We start from the raw sequence: 20,482 nt of genomic DNA, 5'->3' as shown, positions 1-20,482 counted from the left end.
ATCCAGTGCCCTCTACTGTAGGCAACGGGAATTGCAACAGCTGGGTCAGCCAGCTCACACCGTTTTTCCACCCTCCTGACAACGAGGTGAGCAAACTACTGTTGTGCTTTTTCACTGATAGCGACTTTGAGACTCAGAGTGTCCAGGTGATCTGCCCAGGGTGGCACAGCTGGCATCCCCGGTCTAAGTCCTCTGACAACAGAGGCTCAATGACTCCAGGTCCTTTCAGCTGGAGAGTTACTCCTACTAACCTCTACTGTTTGTATAGTGCTTTGTGCCCACAAAAAGCTTTCACATCTGGGCTATATTCTGGGGTGCCCGATTCAAGGAAGAAGAAGGGAAAGTGGATGTGGAGGGAATTCCTCCTCCAGGGAAGGACTCTCTATGGTAATGACTCCCAGTAAAGCCCTTAAACTCAGATTTGTGGGACTGGTGGCTTTCGGAGTGGGAGAGAGAGAAGCCTGTTCATCTACATTATTACATAAGATTCATTTGTTCATACCCCCAACTTTTTTTTAATGTTTTCACCTTGTGTCAACACTGTGCTGGGCACAAGGATGCAAATATGAGTGAGACTCTAGGGAATACAAGGAGCTTCCCAGTCTGGTTCAGGTGGGGCTTAAGCCCACTGCTCAGGCATCTCAGCTGCAAAGAGGCTGGAGTAGGGTCAGATTGAAGCACATGCCCCCTGCCCTCAAAGTAAAAGAAATCTGGCACTCCTGTCTCTGGGTGAAAGTTTTCAGCACTGTGCACCAGAAGAGACAGCTGTGAAGATCATCATCCTTCCAGAACTTTCCTCATGTGTGTATGGGGAGGTCAGGGCTCTTGGCACTCAGGTATGCTGGAACTTAGACCTAGCAAGACCCTAGGATGCCACCTTATGACAACTTCTCTGAAGACTTCTTCTGCAGAAGATGCTAGCGGGGTAGTATTCTGAGCAATAGAACACCACATCCCTTTGTTCCTCAGACCCCAATCCCACCTCAGGGTCTTTACCTTTGGCCTCTGCAAAAGGGATGCAGGGGAGGCAGACCTTCTTGATCTCTTTTCTCCCAAATGTTATATGATGACATGTAGGGAAACAATGCTTCTGTTGTCACCATCAGGGGGACCAGGAAGCAAACTGCATTATTTGTACCCTGACAGAAACCCTCTCTTACAGCTGCCCCAGAATGAGATATTGCTCTCAGTGACCACCCCCTGTCCACACACAGATACACACTGTCTCCATGTCATCATACCAATCTCTCTGTATTTCTGGGAATGAAAGGCAGCCGTATTCCAATAGACTGATTTTTATCAAGAGAGAAATATCCTGGGAATTCATTCATTCACTAACAAATATATATTGAACACCTATTATATGTGGGCACTGTTGTAGGCAGAGGGGATGCAGTAGTGACTAAGACAAAGTTTTCATTATCTCATTTCCAGACTAATGGGAGAGAAACAGACAATAAAGAATAAATACACTCACAAACCTTCATGTAACGGTAAGCTCTACAGAAACTAAAGAAAGGTAAGAGGATAGAACGTGCTGCTGGGGCTGGTCCTCCATTATCAGAATTTTAATTGGAATTCACTATTTCTTTGCTTACTCTCCCTAGGGGAGATAAGAGTGAGAGTCTGTGTGTCCCCTCCTCTGGTCTCCTCAACCCATTTTGGCAGTTCAGGCCTCAGAGAGCAGAGTCTTGGAATTTGAGAGGGGCTGCAGAGCCATCCCCTGAGAATTTGGTCAAGGGGCCATTTAGAAACTAAGTCAGAAATGGAAACAGGTGCTGAGAAAGTCTATTTATCGTCTTCTGTGGATATAATACTCCCCGTCTCGGAATTTATTTCTTCCTTTTTTTCATCTCGCACAGACTTACATAATTCCTAACTAGTCGTTCAACAGTTATTGAGCCCACTATGTGCCAGGCACTGTTCTAGGCGACTGAAACGGGGCGGGGGTGTACATTCTCTGCCCGCAGGAGTGCCTGCTGTGCAAAGCTCCTAAACAACCTCTTTTCCTCTTTCCCTTCAGCTTTGTCTTTGAGATTCACCTATGTGGATTCGCGTAGCGCCAAAAGGGTAGTTACGAACATTCCCATTTTACGGATGCGAAAACCATGACTGCTAAGGAAAAAATGAAGTGCTTTGCACCGACTAAACACCAGCACGCCGCCGAGCCACATGCAGCGGCGCATTTCGCCCCTCGCGATCCCACCCGCGCACGCACCCTTCTTCCCTCCCTCCCAGCCTCCGCCGCGCCGGGTCCACGTGTGTGTGTCTGTGTGCGGAATGGGGACGGGGGCGGTGCCGCTAGAGGGGTGGGGTCCCGGCCAACGTCACAGGCAGTGCCGCCCAATCAGCTGCGGGCTCGCGGCCCCGGCGCTGGTATTGGGGCAGCGAGGGGGCAGTTCTCTATAACGCGGTCTCCGGGAGCCAGCGGGGAAGAAAGAAGCCGAGCGGGCGGAAGGCGCCCTCCCCGCCGCCTGGGCCCGGGCACCGGGTGCCGGGCCCGGGGTCCTTCCCGCCTCCCGCGGCCGCCGGCCGCTTTGTTTCCCCAGCCTCTGCGCTCCGGGCAGCTCGAGAGGGGCTCCCGCCCGGGCTACGCAGAAATCGCGGCGGCAGGAAGGGCGGCCGACCGCGCCAGGACTCGCAGGGACCCAGGAGTCCGGCCGCCGGGAGGCCGCGTGACGAGATCGAAGAGGGAGCCAAAGCTCAGCGGCCCAGGGTTGCGGGCCGGGGGCGCCCGTGAGCAGAGACCTCCCCGTCGAGGGGGGGCGATGTTCCCCTCGCCCGTGGGCTCTTCGGGCAGCCAGGGCATCCCGCCGCTGGGACCAGGGCCCCCGCAGCGGGCACCCCCCCGGGCGGTTCCATGGAGACTCTGTGCCCCGCTCCCCGCCTCGCAGTGCCGGCGTCCCCACGAGGGTCGCCCTGCTCCCCCACACCCCGGAAGCCGCGTCGGGGGACCCAAGAGTTCTCTCCACTGTGCCTGCGTGCCCTTGCCTTCTGCGCCCTTGCCAAACCTCGGGCGTCCTCTCTGGGCCTGGGGCCTGGGGAGCTGGCGCCTCGGGCCCCGGTGCTGCTGGGCCCTCGTGACCCCCTGTGCACCGGCGGCTGGGCCCCGGATGGCCTGAAGCACCTCGCGGGACAGGCCGGGCGGACCAACGATCCCAGCTACTCGGCCCGCCAGGATGCCGACGCCGCAGTGTGCCGGGGCCGCGGCGAGGAGGAAGAGGGCGGAGGCAGTTTCCCGCACTTCGGCTCTCGCTCCGGCTTACCTCCCGGCCACTGCCCGGCGCCCCGGCGCCCTCGGGAATCTCCGACCAGCTTCGCCTCGACTCCGCCTAGACCAGCTCCAGGTCTCGACTCCCAGCCCGGACCCGCCGCCAGCCCGCATCAGGAGCCCGATTCCCCGCCTCTGCCGCAACCTGCGGGCCTCTCCTCTGAGCCCGCGGGGCCAGAGGCTGTGCCGGAGCCGCCCCTGCCGGGCCAGACGGCCGCAGTCGATGGAAACCCCCCGAAGGCCGCCCCCGAGGCACCGGCCGCCAGCCCCTCGACGGCCAGTGGAGCTCCGGCCGCGCCCGGCGATCTCCGCCAGGAACATTTCAATCGTCTGATCCGCCGGTCGAAACTTTGGTGTTATGCGAAGGGCTTCGCCCTCGACACTCCGAGTTTGCGCAGGGGGCCCGAACGGCCGCCAGCCAAAGGGCCGGCCCGAGGAGCCGGCAAGAAACGCCGGCGGCCGGCGCCCCCGCATCGCAGCGCGCAGCCCCGCCGCCCCGCACCGACGCTCCCCACCACGAGCACCTTCAGCCTCCTCGACTGCTTCCCCTGCCCTCCGGCCCTGGTGGTGGGGGAGGACGGAGATTTGGGGCCGGCATCCTCGCTTCGCCTCCAGGGAGACTCTAAGCCCCCGCCTGCCCACCCGCTGTGGAGGTGGCAGATAGGGGGTCCCGCTGTCCCTGAGCCCCCCGGCCTCAAATTCTGGGGGATCAACTTGGAGCAACTCTGAACGTGAGACCTTTTCTGCCAAGGGGAAAAAGCTGGAGCCACAGCCAAACAGTGGGCTCCAGGATAGAGCCTCATTTCTCACCTTTGCCTGCCCCCTTTATGTTTTATGGGCTGTGGTCAGAGGGACCTCAGATAACAGTGATCTTAAAGCACCTAACTGGTTGGGGTGACACCCCCTTCCCCTCATCCTTTGGAGAAGAACCAACGTCTGGAGTTAGGAGAAGGCTTAACCGAAAAAGGCTTAATGACATAGATTCCAATCCCTCCCCTCTTCCATCTCGGATCTCCGGGGGCAGGGCCTTCACCCCAGGGGGAGCCAAGGAGGCTACTGCTCAAAGATGAGGGGGAAAAAAGTGGGAGAGAGACCTTGGTGATGGACAAACCGGTTGTTTCTGTGGGAGAGCCTGGGGATGGGGGGGGGGCTGTGGTGGGGGCGGGGAGGTGATTGGCAGCTCCCTGGGGGCATCCACCCCCCCACCACCATCCAGGCCTTTAACCCTTTACTCTCCTCAGGCCTTCTGTAGCCTCCCAAGCACCACCGCAGCCTTCACGGGGGAGGGAGCAGCTTAGGCAAGGGGAAGATCACCACCTTCCTGTTCTTTTCCTAGGGCCCCCCAAGTCAGGTGACCCCTAATTGCCAAAATCTTCATTCTCAGCCACCAACTTTTCCCCTTTGTCAAGTTTTGGGGTTTCCCTCTTCAGTTTTCCCTGTTTGCTTTCAGGTTATAAGGTTTGATGGGTGAAAGAGGACTCCCCCCCCATAAATCAGCCCCCTCCCCCAGTTTACTCATATTAGGAGAGGCAGGACTGAGAGACCTCCTCCCCTTCAAAAGTGCAGACTTTGCCTGGGGAAGGCGGCAGAGACCATCCCAGGGAAAGTAATAGAAGGTAGAAGAAATCAATAAAATCAGACCAAACAAGTTGCCTTTCAACATCCTCTCCACCGATTTAAGGACAGAGCGGTGGAAGTAGAGGGCAGGCCTGGGTCCATTCTTTGGACCTCCAAACTCAGCCCCCTTAAAGGCTACAAACAAGACAAGCTGCTTGGTGGAGGGGGTAAATGAAAGGGCTCTTGGCCTAATCACAAGGTCCAGTGGCGTTTGAAGGGGCACAGTTTGGGTTTGGATGGGAACTGGGCTGAGGAACCTTTAGCATCCTCCCCCCACCCAACTTCAAACATTTCAGGAGTTGTCAGGGACCTGATGGATCCGAAAGGGGCAGGGCCAGGGGATTAGTTTTGAGGTCAGAAGTTCTGTTTTCTGGGGGGAGGGGAGACATAGGCCCGACCACGCCCTCTGATCCCCTGGAGTCGGAGGGGAGTGGAATTGCTCTCTCCTCCACCCAGGTGAGGTCAGGGGAGTTTAGCTCTTAGGGAGATTCCAAGTTGAGGTGTGAGGGGAACCTGGGGGTTGCCGATCTGCCCAACAGCTGAGGGACCCAGTGACCCTTCTGTCCGCTCTAGTGAATATCACCCCCTTTCCCCCCAAGATGGGGTGAGGGAGGAACAATTCCCATATATGATACTGGGGAAGGACTTGTCTCCTTTTCTGTGAAAATGTTTTGTAAAAAGTTGTTAATGTTTGCGTAGAGCAGATTCTTAAGAAAAAAAAAATGTTTTGGACCACAAAAGTTTTGTTTGTTTTAAAAGCTGTCTCTTTTCATTTTTCTTTTGCTGGGGGTGGGGGTGGGGTGGGTGGGTGTGGGTCGGGCACCACTCTCTTTCTCCTCAACATCTGGCCTTTATGAACCCTGCTGACCTCCCCTCCCCCTCCAGCTGTGTTGTGGGGAGGAGGGAGGTGGGGGGTGCCTTCCACCCCTTGCATCAGGGTATCCCTCTTATTTTGCCCCCCAGGAATGGGGAAGACAGAGGTAGAAGGCAAAAGTGAGGGGTAGGGAGAGAGTCGCTGTGAAGAGGGGGCGGTGTTTGCAAGGAGGAAGTCAGAAAGGCAGCCTCCTGTTTTTAAAGAGCTCCTTCTTTCAGCTGGGTCAGCTTTGGCCCTTTCGACCAGCCTGGGCAGGATGGCGAGGGCTCTGGGCGAAGGAGAGGAGTGGTGGGTCATGGACTACTCTTTCGGGGACTCTCTGAGGAGTGGAAGGGGATGCCGTTCCTTTGGCTTCCCTCCTCCAAGTCAAAGTATTAAACCTCAACCTGGAAGGGGGCTGGGCAGTGAGTTTAAAAAAAAAAAAAACACACCTTTTGGCCAGAGCTGGACCGCTTCTCCTTGCTGAATGGTTTAATTTGGAGAATCTCAGGGCTGGCAGCCTCCCTAGAAACTTGCTAGTCATTTTACGGACTAGGGAACTGTATTAGCTTCCTAGGGCTGCCATAACAAATTGCCAAAAACTTGGTGGCTTGAAACAACAGAAATTTATTCTCTCACAGTTCTGGAGGCTAAAAGTCCGAGGGAGATCAAGGTGTCCACAGGGCTGTGCTCTCTCGGAAGACTCAAGGGGAGCATCCCTTGCCTCCTCCAGCTTCTGGTGGCTCCAGGCATTCTTGGGTTGCAGCTCTCTTAATTTTCACGTGGCCTTCCCCTCTTCCGTCTCTTAGAAGGACACTTGTCATGGAATTTAGGGCCCACCTAGATCATCCAGAATGATCTCATCTTGACAAACTTAATTTAATTACATCTGCAAAGACCCTTTTTCGAAATAAGGTCACAGTCACAGGTTCCGGGGGCAGGGGAGTTAGGGCGGGAGCTTTTTAGGCACGACCATTCAGCCCACTATAGAAACTAAATCCTAGGAAGGGGGGATGGAAGCATGTACTGGGGTGGGGGGGTTGTCCCGCCCTTCTTGTGCTGGGGACACAAGTCTCTGAGTTGAAACGGCCTGAGGGAAGAGTAGAGTTGGACCCCTTGCTTTCCCCAGGCTGACTCAAGGATACTGGGACTCTCCCTCCCCCAACACTCACCCAGGCAGGGTGCAGGGAATCTCCCCAGGAGGGTCCCAGGATGCTCTCCCTCCCTCCCTGGTTTCCTCCACTCTCTTGGGGTCTCTCTCCAGCTGTGTTTCCAGATTGTTGCTGCATCCTCCTTCCATCCCTCCCCTCCCCCAGCCTTCGTGTTCTCCAAGGCTCTGCCATCACTGGCCACCATGTGTTTGGCTGGAGGTGGAGGTCGAAGGGTCTTAGCTTCTGTCTGGGTCTCTAAGGTCTTTTACTGGTTTATTTCGGTTCCTTTAGTTTCAGAGGGTCTCTACCTCTCAACAGCTCCGGGACCAGGTGTCTGCCCCTCCTCATCAAGACCACCTGCTCACTCCGAGAGTGAGCGCCTCCTTAAATTTTGTTCCCAAGGCATCTTGCCTGCCTGCCCCAATGCAGCTCTGCTCACCATCACCTCCCTCCCCCTGGGAGCCTCCGCCGTCCACACCCTCTGCCTCTTGCCTCTTAAATCTTTGTGGCTTGACTTTTGCCCCCGAAACTGCTCTTTCCAGGGTCACCCATGACAACCCCCAACCACAAATCCAATGGTTGCCTCCCGGCTGCCCTGACCCCTGAATTGCTCCGTGACCTATGACGCTACTGGATTCTCACCAGGGTCCCTGGTTTTCTCTCTCCAAAGTTCCCCCTGTCTTCTGTGCCTCCTCATCTTCCTCACCTCCAGGAAACTTTAAAAAGAGGGAGACTGATGATGTCCAGGTGGCATCTACCCTCCCCACAGGACTCCTTTGGTCTTCTCCCAAGTCTCCTGCTTGCACAGGCACAGGTAAGTGACTCCCAAAGTACTCCCCTAAATTTTGGTGCCTTATCTCCACATAGATGCTGGCAACTCAGACTCACCCTTCTGAAGATCCAGCTCATTGCCTCCACCCTCTACTCATATCAGTTACCCCCGATCAAGTCCACGTTCTGGTTCCAGCTCTGCCTTTCTCCTTATCATCTCCCCAAGACTCAGTTCTCACCTGGGTCCTCCCCTTTGACTCCAGCTTATCTATTTCCCAACCTCCCCCTGTTTCTAGCCTTGCCCATGTCTCTTTTATTCTCTCCATCGTAGTGAAGTGTTTTTTAAAAAGTATCTTTAATTGCTATTTTAAACTTATTGGGGGGGGGCAGTGGGGGAGGTAATTGTGGTGCAAGTGTTCTAAGTGCTTTATGCTTATCTCATGAGTCTAGTCTGGACTGTTATAGTAGCCACCTAACTAGTTTCTGGATCTCTGGTTTTCTCCCTCCTCAGTGTGTCCTCTGCTTTTATTAAATGCAGTCTCCTTGGCCTGTCATCTGGGGTCCCTTGTGATTTGGCCCTAACTCTCCTGTCTAGCCTATCCCTGTTACTTCACTTTACAAGCCATGTGGTCCATCACGCAGGAATGCCCTTCCTTCCCCAGCCACTTACCCTTGCTCTACTTTCATTCCCCAAAGCCCGTTTGATATGCCATTTCCTCCACGAAGTCTTCTTTGATTCCCCCAGTTGGGTGTGATCTGTGCTACCTCTAGACCTGCTTCACTTGTTTCTGTCTAGGGAAGGGGTTGTAAGGTGTGATGGACGAATACAAACTTTGGAGCCAAACACTCCTGCTCCTCCTCTCCATGGAGAACCTGGGAAGATAGTCAGGCTACGCGAAGGGAATCACTTCTCTGACTCAAGCTTTCATTTCATTGCTTTGGCCTTAGCTGGGAGTCATTGACACAAAATGGCCACTTGGAAATCACTCCTGCAATTGTAGAAACTTCCCGAGAAATCACTGTTCAGTGTGCCAAGTCCCCCTACATAGTGTTTATGTTTTAAGACTAAAAAATTAGGGTACTGATGCTAAGGTTATAATTGTTTGTGATTTTTTCCTTATACCCCTCTACACTCATCTTATATCTCTTGCTTCATTTTATTTAGGTCCTAGATCCAAGTCCTGTACACAGCAGGCACCTAATGAATACTTGTCCAATGCAGAGTGCGTATTTTGAAAGACTGATTTAAAAGACTGCGCCCTGCTTGGTGGATGGCCCTTGGCCAGCATGCAGTTCCAGAGTTGTTCACTAGATGTTGCTGTCTGCTAGCACCAGAAGGAAGACGCCTTGCTGGAAAAGGGTGGGTGGAGAAGGGATTAATTCTTCCAAGCAATTGAGCCCCTTCCAGAGCTGGGCTTGGGAAAAGGGATGTGTAAGACATAGTCCTTGGACACCAGGCACTTAGCCATGTGTTTTGCGTGCATTATTTTGCTTTTATAACAATAGATAAGTATTATTATCTCTGTTTAATAGATGAGGAAAGAGAGGCTCAGAGAGGTTAATCAACTTGCCTGAGGTAGCACAGCCAGTGAGGAGCAGAGTTTAACTCTGGACTGTCGGCCTGGGTTTGCCCCTAATAGAAGTTATCATAGCAAACACTTGCATGGCTTGGAGCCAGGCATTGTTCTAAGTGCTTTATGCTTAGTCACTCATCTAGTCCTCAGAACAATGCTATAAGGTGGGTACTATTATAATCCCCATTTTGCAGATGAGGAAACTGAGGTACAGAGACGTTAAGCCCACACAGCTACAGACTTATGCCCTTAGAGTCTGTGCTGTTAAGGACCACACTGATGCCATGTTTCACCTCTCCAGCAGCAACCAGTTATAGACCAGGGGTAGTCCCTCACCAATATCTGGAGGTTACAGAGCTCTGTGCCAGAGACACAAAGACACAGAGACTGCCCCTGAGGGGCCTTTAGTTGCATGGGGAAAGCAGGACATAGAGCCTCCTCCTTAGGATGTGGGGTCTCCATAGATGTGCTGGGCGACTCCACCTGAGTGGTTTACCCTCTCTGGGCTTCAGTTATCAAAACCTAAAATCAGGGAACTCTTGCAGGAAATGACTCTTAGACACAAGAGGTTTGTTCTTCATGATGATTTGTTGCAAATTAGAGCACTTAAAAAACCCAGAGTTAAAGTTTTCTACTTTAAATTGCACAAGAAGTCCAGCTTAATTAACATTTACACATGGACATACATGTGTGATCACCACTCAGGTCTAGGTGAGCAACATTTCCAGCCCAGAAGCTCCACCAGGATCTCACCTAGTCAACTCCACCCCATCCCACCCGCCGACCCGGAGATGACTGCCATGCTACCTCTGTCCCCACAGATTTATTTTGCCTGTTTCTGACCTTCACAAATGTGGAAGATACTTTTTGAGTCCAGCTTCTTTTGTTCGGCCTGATGCTTGTGGGCTTTGTCCTGCTGTCATGTGTCATGGTAGTTTATTCTTTCATTGCCCTGTTGCAGTGTTTCATTGTGTGAATATTCTACAACTGGTATATTTTGCTGATGGATGGTTGGGTCATTTCCAGTTGTTAGCTTTATGTATCAAGCTGTGTGGCATGGTTTTAAAGGGGTAGGGAGGGGCAGTGAAGAGAGGTGAAGAGAGCTAACATTTACTAAGGCATTCACGGCCCTGGACAATGGGTTAAAGGCTGGAGATAAGAAATGACTAAAACCCCATATTTCTCTCCCCAAAGCTCGCAGCTGAGTAAGGAAGGGAGACAAGTGAGCAAACAGCATGACAAGCGTGGAGATGGAGATCAGAGCACCTGAGGGAACAGTAGAGCATGAGGGAGGAACACAGGGGAGTCAGGGAGGACTTCCTGGAGGAGGAGATATGTGAGGGGAGGCTTGCAGAGGGGGTGGGAGTTCGTGAAGTGAAGGCAACCCAGGAGATGCTGAGGATGGAGCACAAAATGGGCAGACCAAAGGCACTGTGCTTGAGTGAGTGGGACTCTTTAACAGATCATATGGCCTGGAGGACAGGGCACATGTGACAAGAGATGAGGACAGTGGTGAGCATAACTGGCTAGGTCCTGGCCTTCTTGAGCTGGCAATGGGGGGCATCAATCTTAATCAATAATCACACCGCTGAGACAAGTGTTGTGAAGGAGAGGAGTTCTGGGGGCCGGGGGCTGGGCCAGGAGGGTTTGCCCTAGTGAGGGAGAGCAGAAGAGGCTTCTCTGGGAAATGATGCTTGAGATGAGCTTGGAATGATGACTAGGAGTTAACAACCAGGAGAAGGGAGAAAGAGTGTTCTAGGCAGGGGAGACGGCGTGGATAACGGTGCTGGGTCTGGAGGGAGAGTGCATGAACTGAGTGTGCCTGGCACAGGCAGGGGCGGGGCTAGGTCACGTTGGGTCTTGTAGGCCAAGGTAAGGATTTTGGCCCATTCTGACAGCCCTGGGAAGCCAGATTTGAGTTTTAAGGTAGGCTGTGACAATCAGATTTGTGGCCTTTGGAGAGATCACTGTGGCATCAGTGTGGACAAGGGGGACAAAGCAGATATGGAGACATGGGTGAGAAGGCTACTGTCATAGTCCAGGCCAGAGATGATGGTGGCCTGGCCCCAGGGATGGGCACAGGGGTTGGGATGTGGAGTGAAGTGGCCATTGACCAGACATAGTGAGGGTTAGATCCAGGAGATAAGGGAGAGGGAGGTAACAACAGCAAGTCTTGGGACCTTGACTTTAGACACTGGGTTGGCAATGAGACAGGAAACACTGTGCTGGGTGGGAGCAGGGGGGATATCTAGAGCTCAGATTTGGGCATGCAGAGTGTAAAGTGCTTTTGAGGCATCCAAGTGGATATTTGGAGCTGATGTTCGGAGAAGGGGGCGGGGCAGAGATACACTCATGTGAGTCACCTGGGGGTCCTTGGGAATGGAGGTTGGGAGGCTGGACGTGGGGCTCTGGGAAAGACTACAAAGTGAGAAGAGAAGAGGGCCGAGGACTGGGCCTTAAAGCCCCATGTGTCACTGGAAGACGGTGTGAAGTATTGTGGGGTGGGCGGAGGCAGGGAGGTAAGTTTGGAGGCTGTGAGAAAACAGGAAGTAGCATTGCCAGGCTTAGTGAGGGATTGGATGCGGGATGAGGGAGTGGAGTAGAGCTGGAGTCCCAGCTTTTGGCCCTGGTGCCCAGGTGGGTCTGCTGTTCAAGTGGGAGATCTGGGCCGGGGATGCAAATGTTTGAAGTCATCAGCATGTGACTGGACAAGAATGACCAGGCATGTGTGTCCAGTGAGAAGAGATCCAAGAATAGAACCCTGAGGGACAGAAACTAAGGAGAGAGGATGGCCAGGAGATACGAGGGATGCTTTCGAAGCTCTGGCAACCCCTGCTTGTCATCCAGCAAAGTCTGTGCTCCTGTGGCTGCCCAGGTAGACTCGCTTCCCAGCTTCCCGCAGTCAGGGGTGGCTGTGTGATTTCGACCCTACCAGTGGGATGCCAAGGGAAAGTGATGTGAGCCCTTCTCTGCCTGGGCTTTAAGACCCCACGTATATCCTGTCTTCGCTCCCTTTCCCTTCCCCGAGGCTGGAGCTCCCGGTGGTCACCCAGCTTTGGTCCTGAGTCACCAATAAGCCCTTAGGGGGCGTTGCAGCAACACTGAAAAGGGAACGTGGGTCTCCGAAGGGCTGTGCAAGCGAAGTTTCTCACTGACCTGGAATGTTCGCTCAGAACTGGAGAAAGACAGAAACTGTACTCTTGGAGAGGCTGTCTTTTTTGGACTTCTTGGTTATCGGAGTTTAGCCTAACTAATACAACTTGACCTATCTAAGTTTAAGACAATTCAGCCTAACCCAACTAGTGTAACTAATTAGCCTAATGAAAGTTACTAGCCTAACTAGTACAATGTAAAATTAAAATACAATAAAATAAAAAATTAGCTTAACAAATACAATATACCTTATCCTAACTAATATGAAAACCAAGGGAGGAGATGTAGCAAGAAAGAGAAAGTGGGGAACCGTGGTGACTGTCGCACAAGGATCAGATTAAATAAGGGATGATGAAGGTCCACGGACCTTGGGAACTAGGAGATGACTGGTGACTCTGGTGCCTTCCAGGGCAGGGGCAGGGGCTGGTGGGTGGATGAGCAGTAAAGAAGCAGATTCAGTGAGTGCAGCCGTCTCTTTTGAGTAAGTTGGATGTAAAGGAAAGAAAAGAGATGGGAAAGGATCTAGAAGGGGACTCAGGATCAATCAAGATTACAGTGGATTTGAGGGAGAGGCAGGGGTTGAAGACAATGGGAAAAAAAGGATGAGTGAGGGAGTGAGGCCTCTGTGGAGCGGAAGAGGCTGGGACCCAGAGCTCAGTGGACAGGGTGGAAAATGTGTGTTCCCAAACACATGCGCGCGTGCGCGCACACACACTCAAGGCATGTTGGCAGCTGTGGGGGAGGGATGTTGGAGTACTTTCTAGAAGCTTCCATTTTCTCTGAGAAGTGGGAGACTCAGTTGAGGAGTGCCATGGGGGAGGGGAAGAGCTGGGTAGAGGCTTGAGGAGATCAGAGAAAGCAAAGTTGAGAGAAGGGATCTGCTGACAATACGGAGACAATTGGAGACTGGGAATTGGTGGAGGCCCCAAACTTCCTGGTGTGGGGACTTTTTCCAGCTGAGCTGAGCCTCTGGGGCTGGGGTCTAGGAGTGCAGCAGGCAGGTGGGTGGGCTCAGGGTGGGAGGAATAGGGAGTCAAGGACCACCAGAATGAGGCTGTGAAGTGATGGATCCAGGAGTTGGATGGGGAACGGAGTTGAAAGCAGGGTGGGGCAAGATTTCAGTTGAAAACTGAGATGTGTGAGAGGATGAAGGTGTCAGGAGAGCACAGAGCATCTGCGGTGGAAGCAGGGAAGCTGAGGCCTGGAAGGAGGGGAGGCTGGCCCTTGGAGGCTGCCTACCTTTTGGGTTTTGCAGGGACCCCAAGGCTGCCCACCCAGATGACAGCAGGACTCAGGTTGGAGAGGCATTCTGGGAGTCAAGAGCCAGAGTTTGAAATATGAGGGGTGTGGGCAGGACGATCTCCCAGAAAAAGCAGATGGATGGTGCCCTGAGCCTTCCCTCTGCCCACCACACGGACGTTGACAGGCAGAATAGACAATGATCTCTTATACTGATATCTTGGAGTTTGACCATTTACAAAGGCTTTCATATTCCCTACCTGTGCAATCCCGCATTTGTTTTAACAGAGGAACAGCTGAGAGGGATTAAGATTCTAAAGGCCCCACAGTGGGGTTGCCTTACCCACTTCTTGTGATCTCCACAGACCGAGGTCACATGACCTTAAGTCTGTTGCCATGAAAACAGAAGGGAGGTGTCCCCCACCATGGAGGTAGAGTCCTGTCCTGGGGAAATAAGGCACCTACAGTTCTGTAAGGTGGGCACCTGGAGGGAGGAGGGGAGTCTGCATTACTGGGTTGGGGGAACCCAGATCCCGTGGCAATGGCAGCATGGTGGCAGTGTCGGCATGGGGAGTCACGTGACTCCTTTTGGCCTGAGGTTAGGGACCTGGCAGCAGGAGATGAAGACAGTGGGGTGCCCCTGTGGGGAATAGTCTATGGCTTATGAAGGCCTGTATGTCTGTCCACGTGTCTGTTGGCCCTGTGTGTGTGTCTATGAGTGGGTCCTGGCATGTTCCTGAGTTAGGGAGGTGTCTCTAGACGTGCACGCATGTGTGCGTGAGTGTGAGCATATTTGGGATGCATGTGGTAAGTTCCCGTGTCAGGCTTTCCTGCATGGGTCTCTCAGCTATGCACGGCCCTGAGTCTAGGAGCATGTAAGGACGTGTCCCCTCTGCATCCAGGCAGAAACTAGGTCAATGTGCAGGCGGGAATGGAGCTAGGGATCGATTCTCCAGCAGTAACAGGCAGAAAGGGGAAAAGGGCCAGGAGTGGAAGCAGGGGCAGGGAAAGCTATCCTTGGACCTGGAAGCCCTCAGCCTCTTCTGAACACCTGCCCTTGGGGGAGAGGGCCGAAGATGGGAGTAGGAGATGTGGAGAACCTTATCACACAGGGACCAGGAATGGGGGTGGGGAGGCAGGCAGAGGGGTGGAGATATTGGGGGTCTCTTGGCCTGGGGCTGGTGGGGTGGGGAGCCAGATATTGCATGGAATAGCCAGCTGTGTGAGGCTTTGGTTAAGAAAAATGTCTTTTTCCCTTGTTAAAAAGGCTGATGTCTCTCCGGATGCCACCAGACCTGCTGTAGCAACACCCCTCTCCCACCCCCTCCTCCTCTGCCTTCATCTGGCCCGGAAAGAGAAGCTGCAGGTGGACCCCGGGCAGCCTCTCACTTGGGTGGGAAAGAGGACTGAGGGATGTCTGATTGGATGGGAGAGTGAGGGTTAGATTTAGTTAAGAGAAAGATGAAGGGCCTCAGTCTCCGATACTGATAGCGGGGTTCTCTGCCAGGGACCTGGTGGGTGGTGATAAGCCTGCAGTGTTTTCTTTTTCCTCCTGGGGATGGACACAGTAGGGTCAGCGCACCTTGCTTGGGGACCTTGCTGCATAGGAAGGGCCTCCTACTCCAGGGAGTGAGAACATTTACTCCTCTAGGCCCTGAGTGCCCCCAGTTTCCCCAGTGTTAGACACCCCTCGACCTGGGGTCCCTAAGCCCTAACCCCATAACCCCCCATGTATTTATGGGAGCAGGGAGTCTGAATGCCAGGGCCCTGGAGAGGGCAGTGGGCCCTTCCCAATACCAGGCCTTTGGTGGGGGGAGACGTGCTCTCCCCGTGTCAGGGCCCCGTGCCTGCCCTGCCTCCAGCTTCCCACTTCCTCCTCCATCTGAGCTGTCGCAGCAGCAGCAGCGGCACCTTCTCTCTCAACACCTTCCAACCCAGGGCCCAGCCAAGTCCCACCCAGCCCACAGAAAGCAGGCTCACAGCAGCCCCAGAGCTGGCACACTCCTTGGCTCCTGCCTCTCCCCTCTGCAGCTCCTCCGGGCCCTCCCCTCCTGTCTTCTGCATCCTGGAGAGGCTGTGGAGAGCCCCCTGCTCTGTCTGGGGCCCTGGCTGCAGCCCTTTTTGTTTCCAGGGCCATATCAGCCCAAGTCCTTGTGAGCTCCATGTCATTCTGGGCCAACATAGCACCACCTTAGTTCTCTGTGGTTCTGAGTTGGTGCAGACCCCATCGGCTGTCTCACTCTGGGCCAAAGCAGGTGCCACTTAGATCCAATTCCTCCTGGCTCCATGACACTCTGAAGCAATGTGGGTATTGGTTCAAGAACCTCCTGGGCTCAACATTACTCTAGGCCCTGTTGGTGCCTTACTGTGGGCTGCTGTGGGCTCCTGACATTCTGGGCTGAGAGTTCCATGTCAGCTTGGGCCCAGGCAGGTACCATATGTTTCCAATTCCTTGATCCACTGAACACTATGGATAGACACCATCTTCATCAGCACCCTGGGTCCCTCAGAACTCCTGTGGGTTCTTTGACCATCTGAGCCAAAGTAAGCTCCATGTTCTAATTCCTTGTAGATCACGGCTGCTCAGTTGGGATCAGTGGACCAGCAGCACTGGCATCTCCCCAGACTTGAGGGAAATGCAGAATCTCAGGCCCCACCCAGACCTTCTAAATCAGAACCTGCATTATTAACGAGATCTTCATGAAGCACATGGCCATTCAAGTTTGAGCAGCATCGTTGTCAGGTTCATGTCAATTTCAAACAAGGTGGGACCACATTGACCCAGTGCTACGTGAGCCTCCTGACTCCTCTGGGCCAAGGTGGGCATCACATTAAAGAGCCTCCAGCGCCCCATTGGGGTTGAGGTGTTCTCCCTGTGACTCCCCAGGCCTCTGCCTCCTCTGTCTCCCACCTTTCTTTACTTCCTCCCTGAGATCTTACCTCTAAACAACTTCCTTCTCCAAAACCAAATGCCCGTTCCCCTGCCCTGAGTCTCTGGCCTTCTCCACACAGAATCCAAGCACAAAAGGCTTTTGTCATCCCCGACTCTGAACTGGGCTTTAAGGAGCCTCCTGACCTCCCACCCCCAGCCTCCTGCCGACCTCAGGCCACCCGAGCTGGAGGCTGCTGCGGTAGTTTTCCATCCCTGCTGTTCTCTGCCTCATACACACGTTGCACAGATAGATCCAAAGTCTATATCTATATATACTTCTCACCCCCCACCCCCGGACGGCATGCGTCTCCTTTGCCAGGCTGTGGTCGTGCAGTCTGTCGCTCGTTAAGGCACTGTCTCAGATTTGCATGTTTAATATTTTATCCAGGAAGCGCTCCTGGCTGGGGCCCTGGGAGCTGGTGTGAAGCTGACAGAATGTCAAGCCCCGGAATGGTTGCTCACGGGTGGTGGCGGTGGGACTTGGAGAGTGGTGACGCCAGTTCCTGGCTGCTGGTCTGGCTTCGGTCTCCGGGTGGGGGGTGGGGAGAATACATCAGAGATCAGCAGCCAGCACGGAGAGCCCCACCTTCCTCGGGGCACACAGCCATTGACCTCTGATGTGAACTTGGTTTTTAGGTTCAGCAACTCCTCCAGGTCTCGGTCATTTCAGTGTCTGGGGATTTTCCAGAAGGGAGAAGCCTTTTGGCTCCATGGGGAAGTGGCGAGGGATTCATCCTCTTATCTGGTTTCCCCCATCCGCAGGGCAAACCATGGAGAAGGGCAGAGTGGGAAGGAGGCAATGGGCAGGAGTACGGCAGGTCTGGCTGGTGCTGTGTGACCTTGGGCTGTCATTGAGCTGGCTGGTTCTCATGAGTGATAGAGGAGGCTCATTGCATCTCCACTCCCTCCCCGGCATGTGACAGATCTGAGTTAGTGGCAAGCAGTGCAGAATATTGACAGCAATCCCTTCTGTTCCCAGATATTTGTAAAGAATTTAGCGAGCAGGAGGGGGAAAGGAGGGAGAGAGATGAGGCTTTGGCCCCAGGGCAGATGGAAAAATCTGAAGATGGAAGAGGGGGAGGGGAGAGCAGACAGACATAGGCTTTTCATTCTGACCCTTGTGAGGCATGAAATGCCTGATTGTGCCTGTGTCCAGAGGGTTCGGTGGGGCTTGGAGGTCGGCGGGTGGCAGGGGTTGGGGGGCGGGGAGGGAGAGGCTGCTGTATCCCCCGAGCCCCTTGGGAACAAGATCCCCACACATTCTGCCACAGTCTGGCAAGAGTCCGGCTGAAAGGGCTTCTTAGAGAAGGGAGGATGTGGTGTGGCCCCAGACCCTGCTCCCCCACCCCTTGCCAAGTTGCCGGGCCTGGAGCTTTATCTGTGCTGGACTCAGCCCTGGTTGGGGCAGGGGCCAGGAAGGGGTGTGTGTATAAGTGGGTGTGCTTATCCCTCAGCCTGCAGCTTGGACCCTCTTCTGCCCCAGAGCTGGCTGCTCCACAGCTGCTCCCAACTGCTCCTCCCTCAGGTGTCTTGCCTCAGTTCTTTCTCCTGCCACTTCAGTGCAATTACTCTCTGTTTTGCTATCTGGGGGGATTAGGGCCCTCGTTTCCTGGGGTTTCCTCTACCCAGGGAGAGGTATCATGATCTGATGTGGAAGCCTGGAGGCCTGGTCTGCCTCCGGTCCAGTCTCCTGCTCACATACACAGAGGGTTTGGCCTCTATGTAAAGTGATGCTTTCCTGTCAGCATCCCCACCAGCCACCCACTAATACGGAGCTGAGAAGGAAGCTTAAAGGACCTCCAAACAACCATGATGGACACCACCAACTGCACACCAAAGCACAGAGATTTTACATGTTAGGGAGTCCTCTACTCTTACAACCTCCCCCATCTAGGTCTCACAACGCCTTTTATCCTTGGGACATTTTGTCCAAAGGATATCATGCAGAAGCAGGGAGACACAAAACCGAGAAAAGTCCAGCTGCTATGATGGAAGCTGGAGGGTAGGGAAACCTGCCTTTCTACTCCTCCTACCTCTTGGAAACCTTTCCAACCCCTCCCGCCATCCCCCAGGGGTTTCTGCAAGGCCCCGCAGGACTCCCAGTGCTTGGCAGAGCACAGTTAGAAAAACACTGATCTGCAAAATCTAGTTTTTTAACTCCTAGAAGCTGCCAATCAAAGGGAACGGAGGCCAGTAGAGATGGGAGTGTAAGTGACAGTCCCGCAGGTGACAACTTGATGACAAGGGAAGAAGAGATAGAATAATGCTAAAAAGCAGACATGAAAGCCTGAAGGGCTCAAGGCTGGGGCCGTTTAGTTTAGGAGTGACCTTGATCGCATCTTAAGAATCTCTGGGGGCTGGACTGAGTAATAGCACATGCTCAGGGTGAGGACCTGAGATGTCAAGGGAAGGTCATGGAAAGAAGTTAGATGAGACATTTGAGAAAGACTGTCTGCCTTCCACAATGGTTAAAATACAAAAATATGGGACAACGTGGGTCCTTGAAGGTGAACCCCTAGCTCACTGACTATGTTGACTCACCCAAAGAGCTCATGGCAGTGGTTCTCAGCTGGGGTGATTTTGGTCCCCTACCCCCACCCCAGAGGACATTTGGCAATGTCTGGAGACATTTTTGGTTGTCACAAATGGGGAGAGAGTGCTACTGGCATCTAATGGATAAAGAGAGACAAATATCCTAAAATGCATAGAATAGTCCCCCTCAACAAAGAACTGCCTGGCACAAAATGTCAACAGAGCTGAGGCTGAGAAAACTTGGTGCAGACTCTAGATGATACTGGAGTCTTTTCTGCATCTATTTATTTTCCCCACTAAAATATGTTCCCAGAAGTTGGAAATAATGAGTCTCCTACTTGTCTACTTCATCTGCCTCTGGACCTACAACCAGTAGGTACTTAACAAATATTTGTCAGATGAGAGTGTGGATAAATGACTTACCTGGACATAGTAGGCAGCCCTCTTCTTCCTGTCCAGAGCCCAGTTTGCCTTGGAGGAGGCACCTGCTACTTCTCCAGTTTACTTAATAGACCTTGCAAAAGATCCTGACCCTGGGCAACCTGGGGAGAAAGCTGGGGAGGGCTCACCCAAAAGTGCCTGAGCTGTTGACTCAAAAAGAACAGATGCTCATTTGCAATGCAATTTACATATCATTTACATATTGCTTTGAATATAATTTGCATGCTGCTCCTTTAAAGGCAAAAGGCACAGATTCCACCCCCTCCCCCAGCCGCCCCCCTGGCTTGGTCCTCTTTCCCACCTCTTTCTTTGCTCACTCTTTGGGGAACACCCCCCTGTGAGGCCTAAATTTGCTTAGGTTCCCCAGGGCCTGGTACAAAAAACTGAGAAAACCCACTCATGGTGAGATGCAAAAAGAAAATAAAAGTAGACCCCTGGCATCCTGCCCATCCCTTGTGGTCAAGATCCTGGCCTTTGGTGTCCCCCATGCTTGAATTTCAACTGGGCTTTTGCCACTTCACAAACTGTGTGATCTTGAGTGAGTTAATCTCTCTGCCTCTCAGTTCCCTCATCTGTGAAATGGGGGTAATGTTGCAGTTACTGTGATAATTCAACAAGAAAATGTATTAAAGTGCCAGGCATTTGGTAGGCACTCAGGAAATGGTAACTGTTGTGCTTACTATTAAGCCTGGTTAATTTAAAACAACTGTCACTGGGGAGGAGCTGCTTCTCTGAACTTCTCGCTCTGCTGCTAGTCCCTTAGCTGATCTCTCTTTCCTTCTGGAAACTCTCTCTGCTCTTGGCTTAGAGTTGCTACTGTCTCCTGAATTTCCTCCTGTCTTGCTGGCCACTCCTTCTTTGTCTGATTCCTTCTCTTCTGTCCTACTTCTAAAGTTGGGAGGGACCCAGGGCTTGGTCCCAGGACCCTTCACCTTTTCTCCCTGAGTG

At 53.2% G+C, this 20,482-nt stretch overlaps 1 protein-coding gene and 1 long non-coding RNA gene across 2 annotated transcripts; both read left to right on the top strand.

Moving 5' to 3' along the window:
- The first annotated feature begins 2,384 nt into the window (after window positions 1-2,384).
- Window positions 2,385-5,628, top strand: EPOP (elongin BC and polycomb repressive complex 2 associated protein). Its single transcript, XM_032457889.1, has one exon. The coding sequence runs from the start codon at window positions 2,861-2,863 to the stop codon at window positions 3,998-4,000; it is 1,140 nt and encodes a 379-aa protein (XP_032313780.1). The 5' UTR covers window positions 2,385-2,860; the 3' UTR covers window positions 4,001-5,628.
- A 957-nt stretch (window positions 5,629-6,585) lies between these two features.
- LOC116669229 lies at window positions 6,586-14,296 on the top strand. The gene is made up of 3 exons (XR_004326569.1): window positions 6,586-6,669; window positions 8,965-8,966; window positions 14,283-14,296. It is a non-coding gene; the product is annotated as an uncharacterized LOC116669229 (long non-coding RNA).
- The last annotated feature ends 6,186 nt before the right edge of the window (window positions 14,297-20,482 follow it).

The sequence above is a fragment of the Camelus ferus genome, chromosome 16, assembly GCF_009834535.1.
Source record: "Camelus ferus isolate YT-003-E chromosome 16, BCGSAC_Cfer_1.0, whole genome shotgun sequence".
Taxonomy (NCBI): Eukaryota; Metazoa; Chordata; class Mammalia; order Artiodactyla; family Camelidae; genus Camelus; species Camelus ferus.
This window is presented reverse-complemented; position numbering and strand designations above follow the sequence as displayed.

What these genes read in the sequence shown, in the direction of transcription:
- EPOP (XM_032457889.1), top strand. Translation starts at nt 2,861, where the DNA reads ATGGAGACTCTGTGCCCCGCTCCCCGCCTCGCAGTGCCGGCGTCCCCA.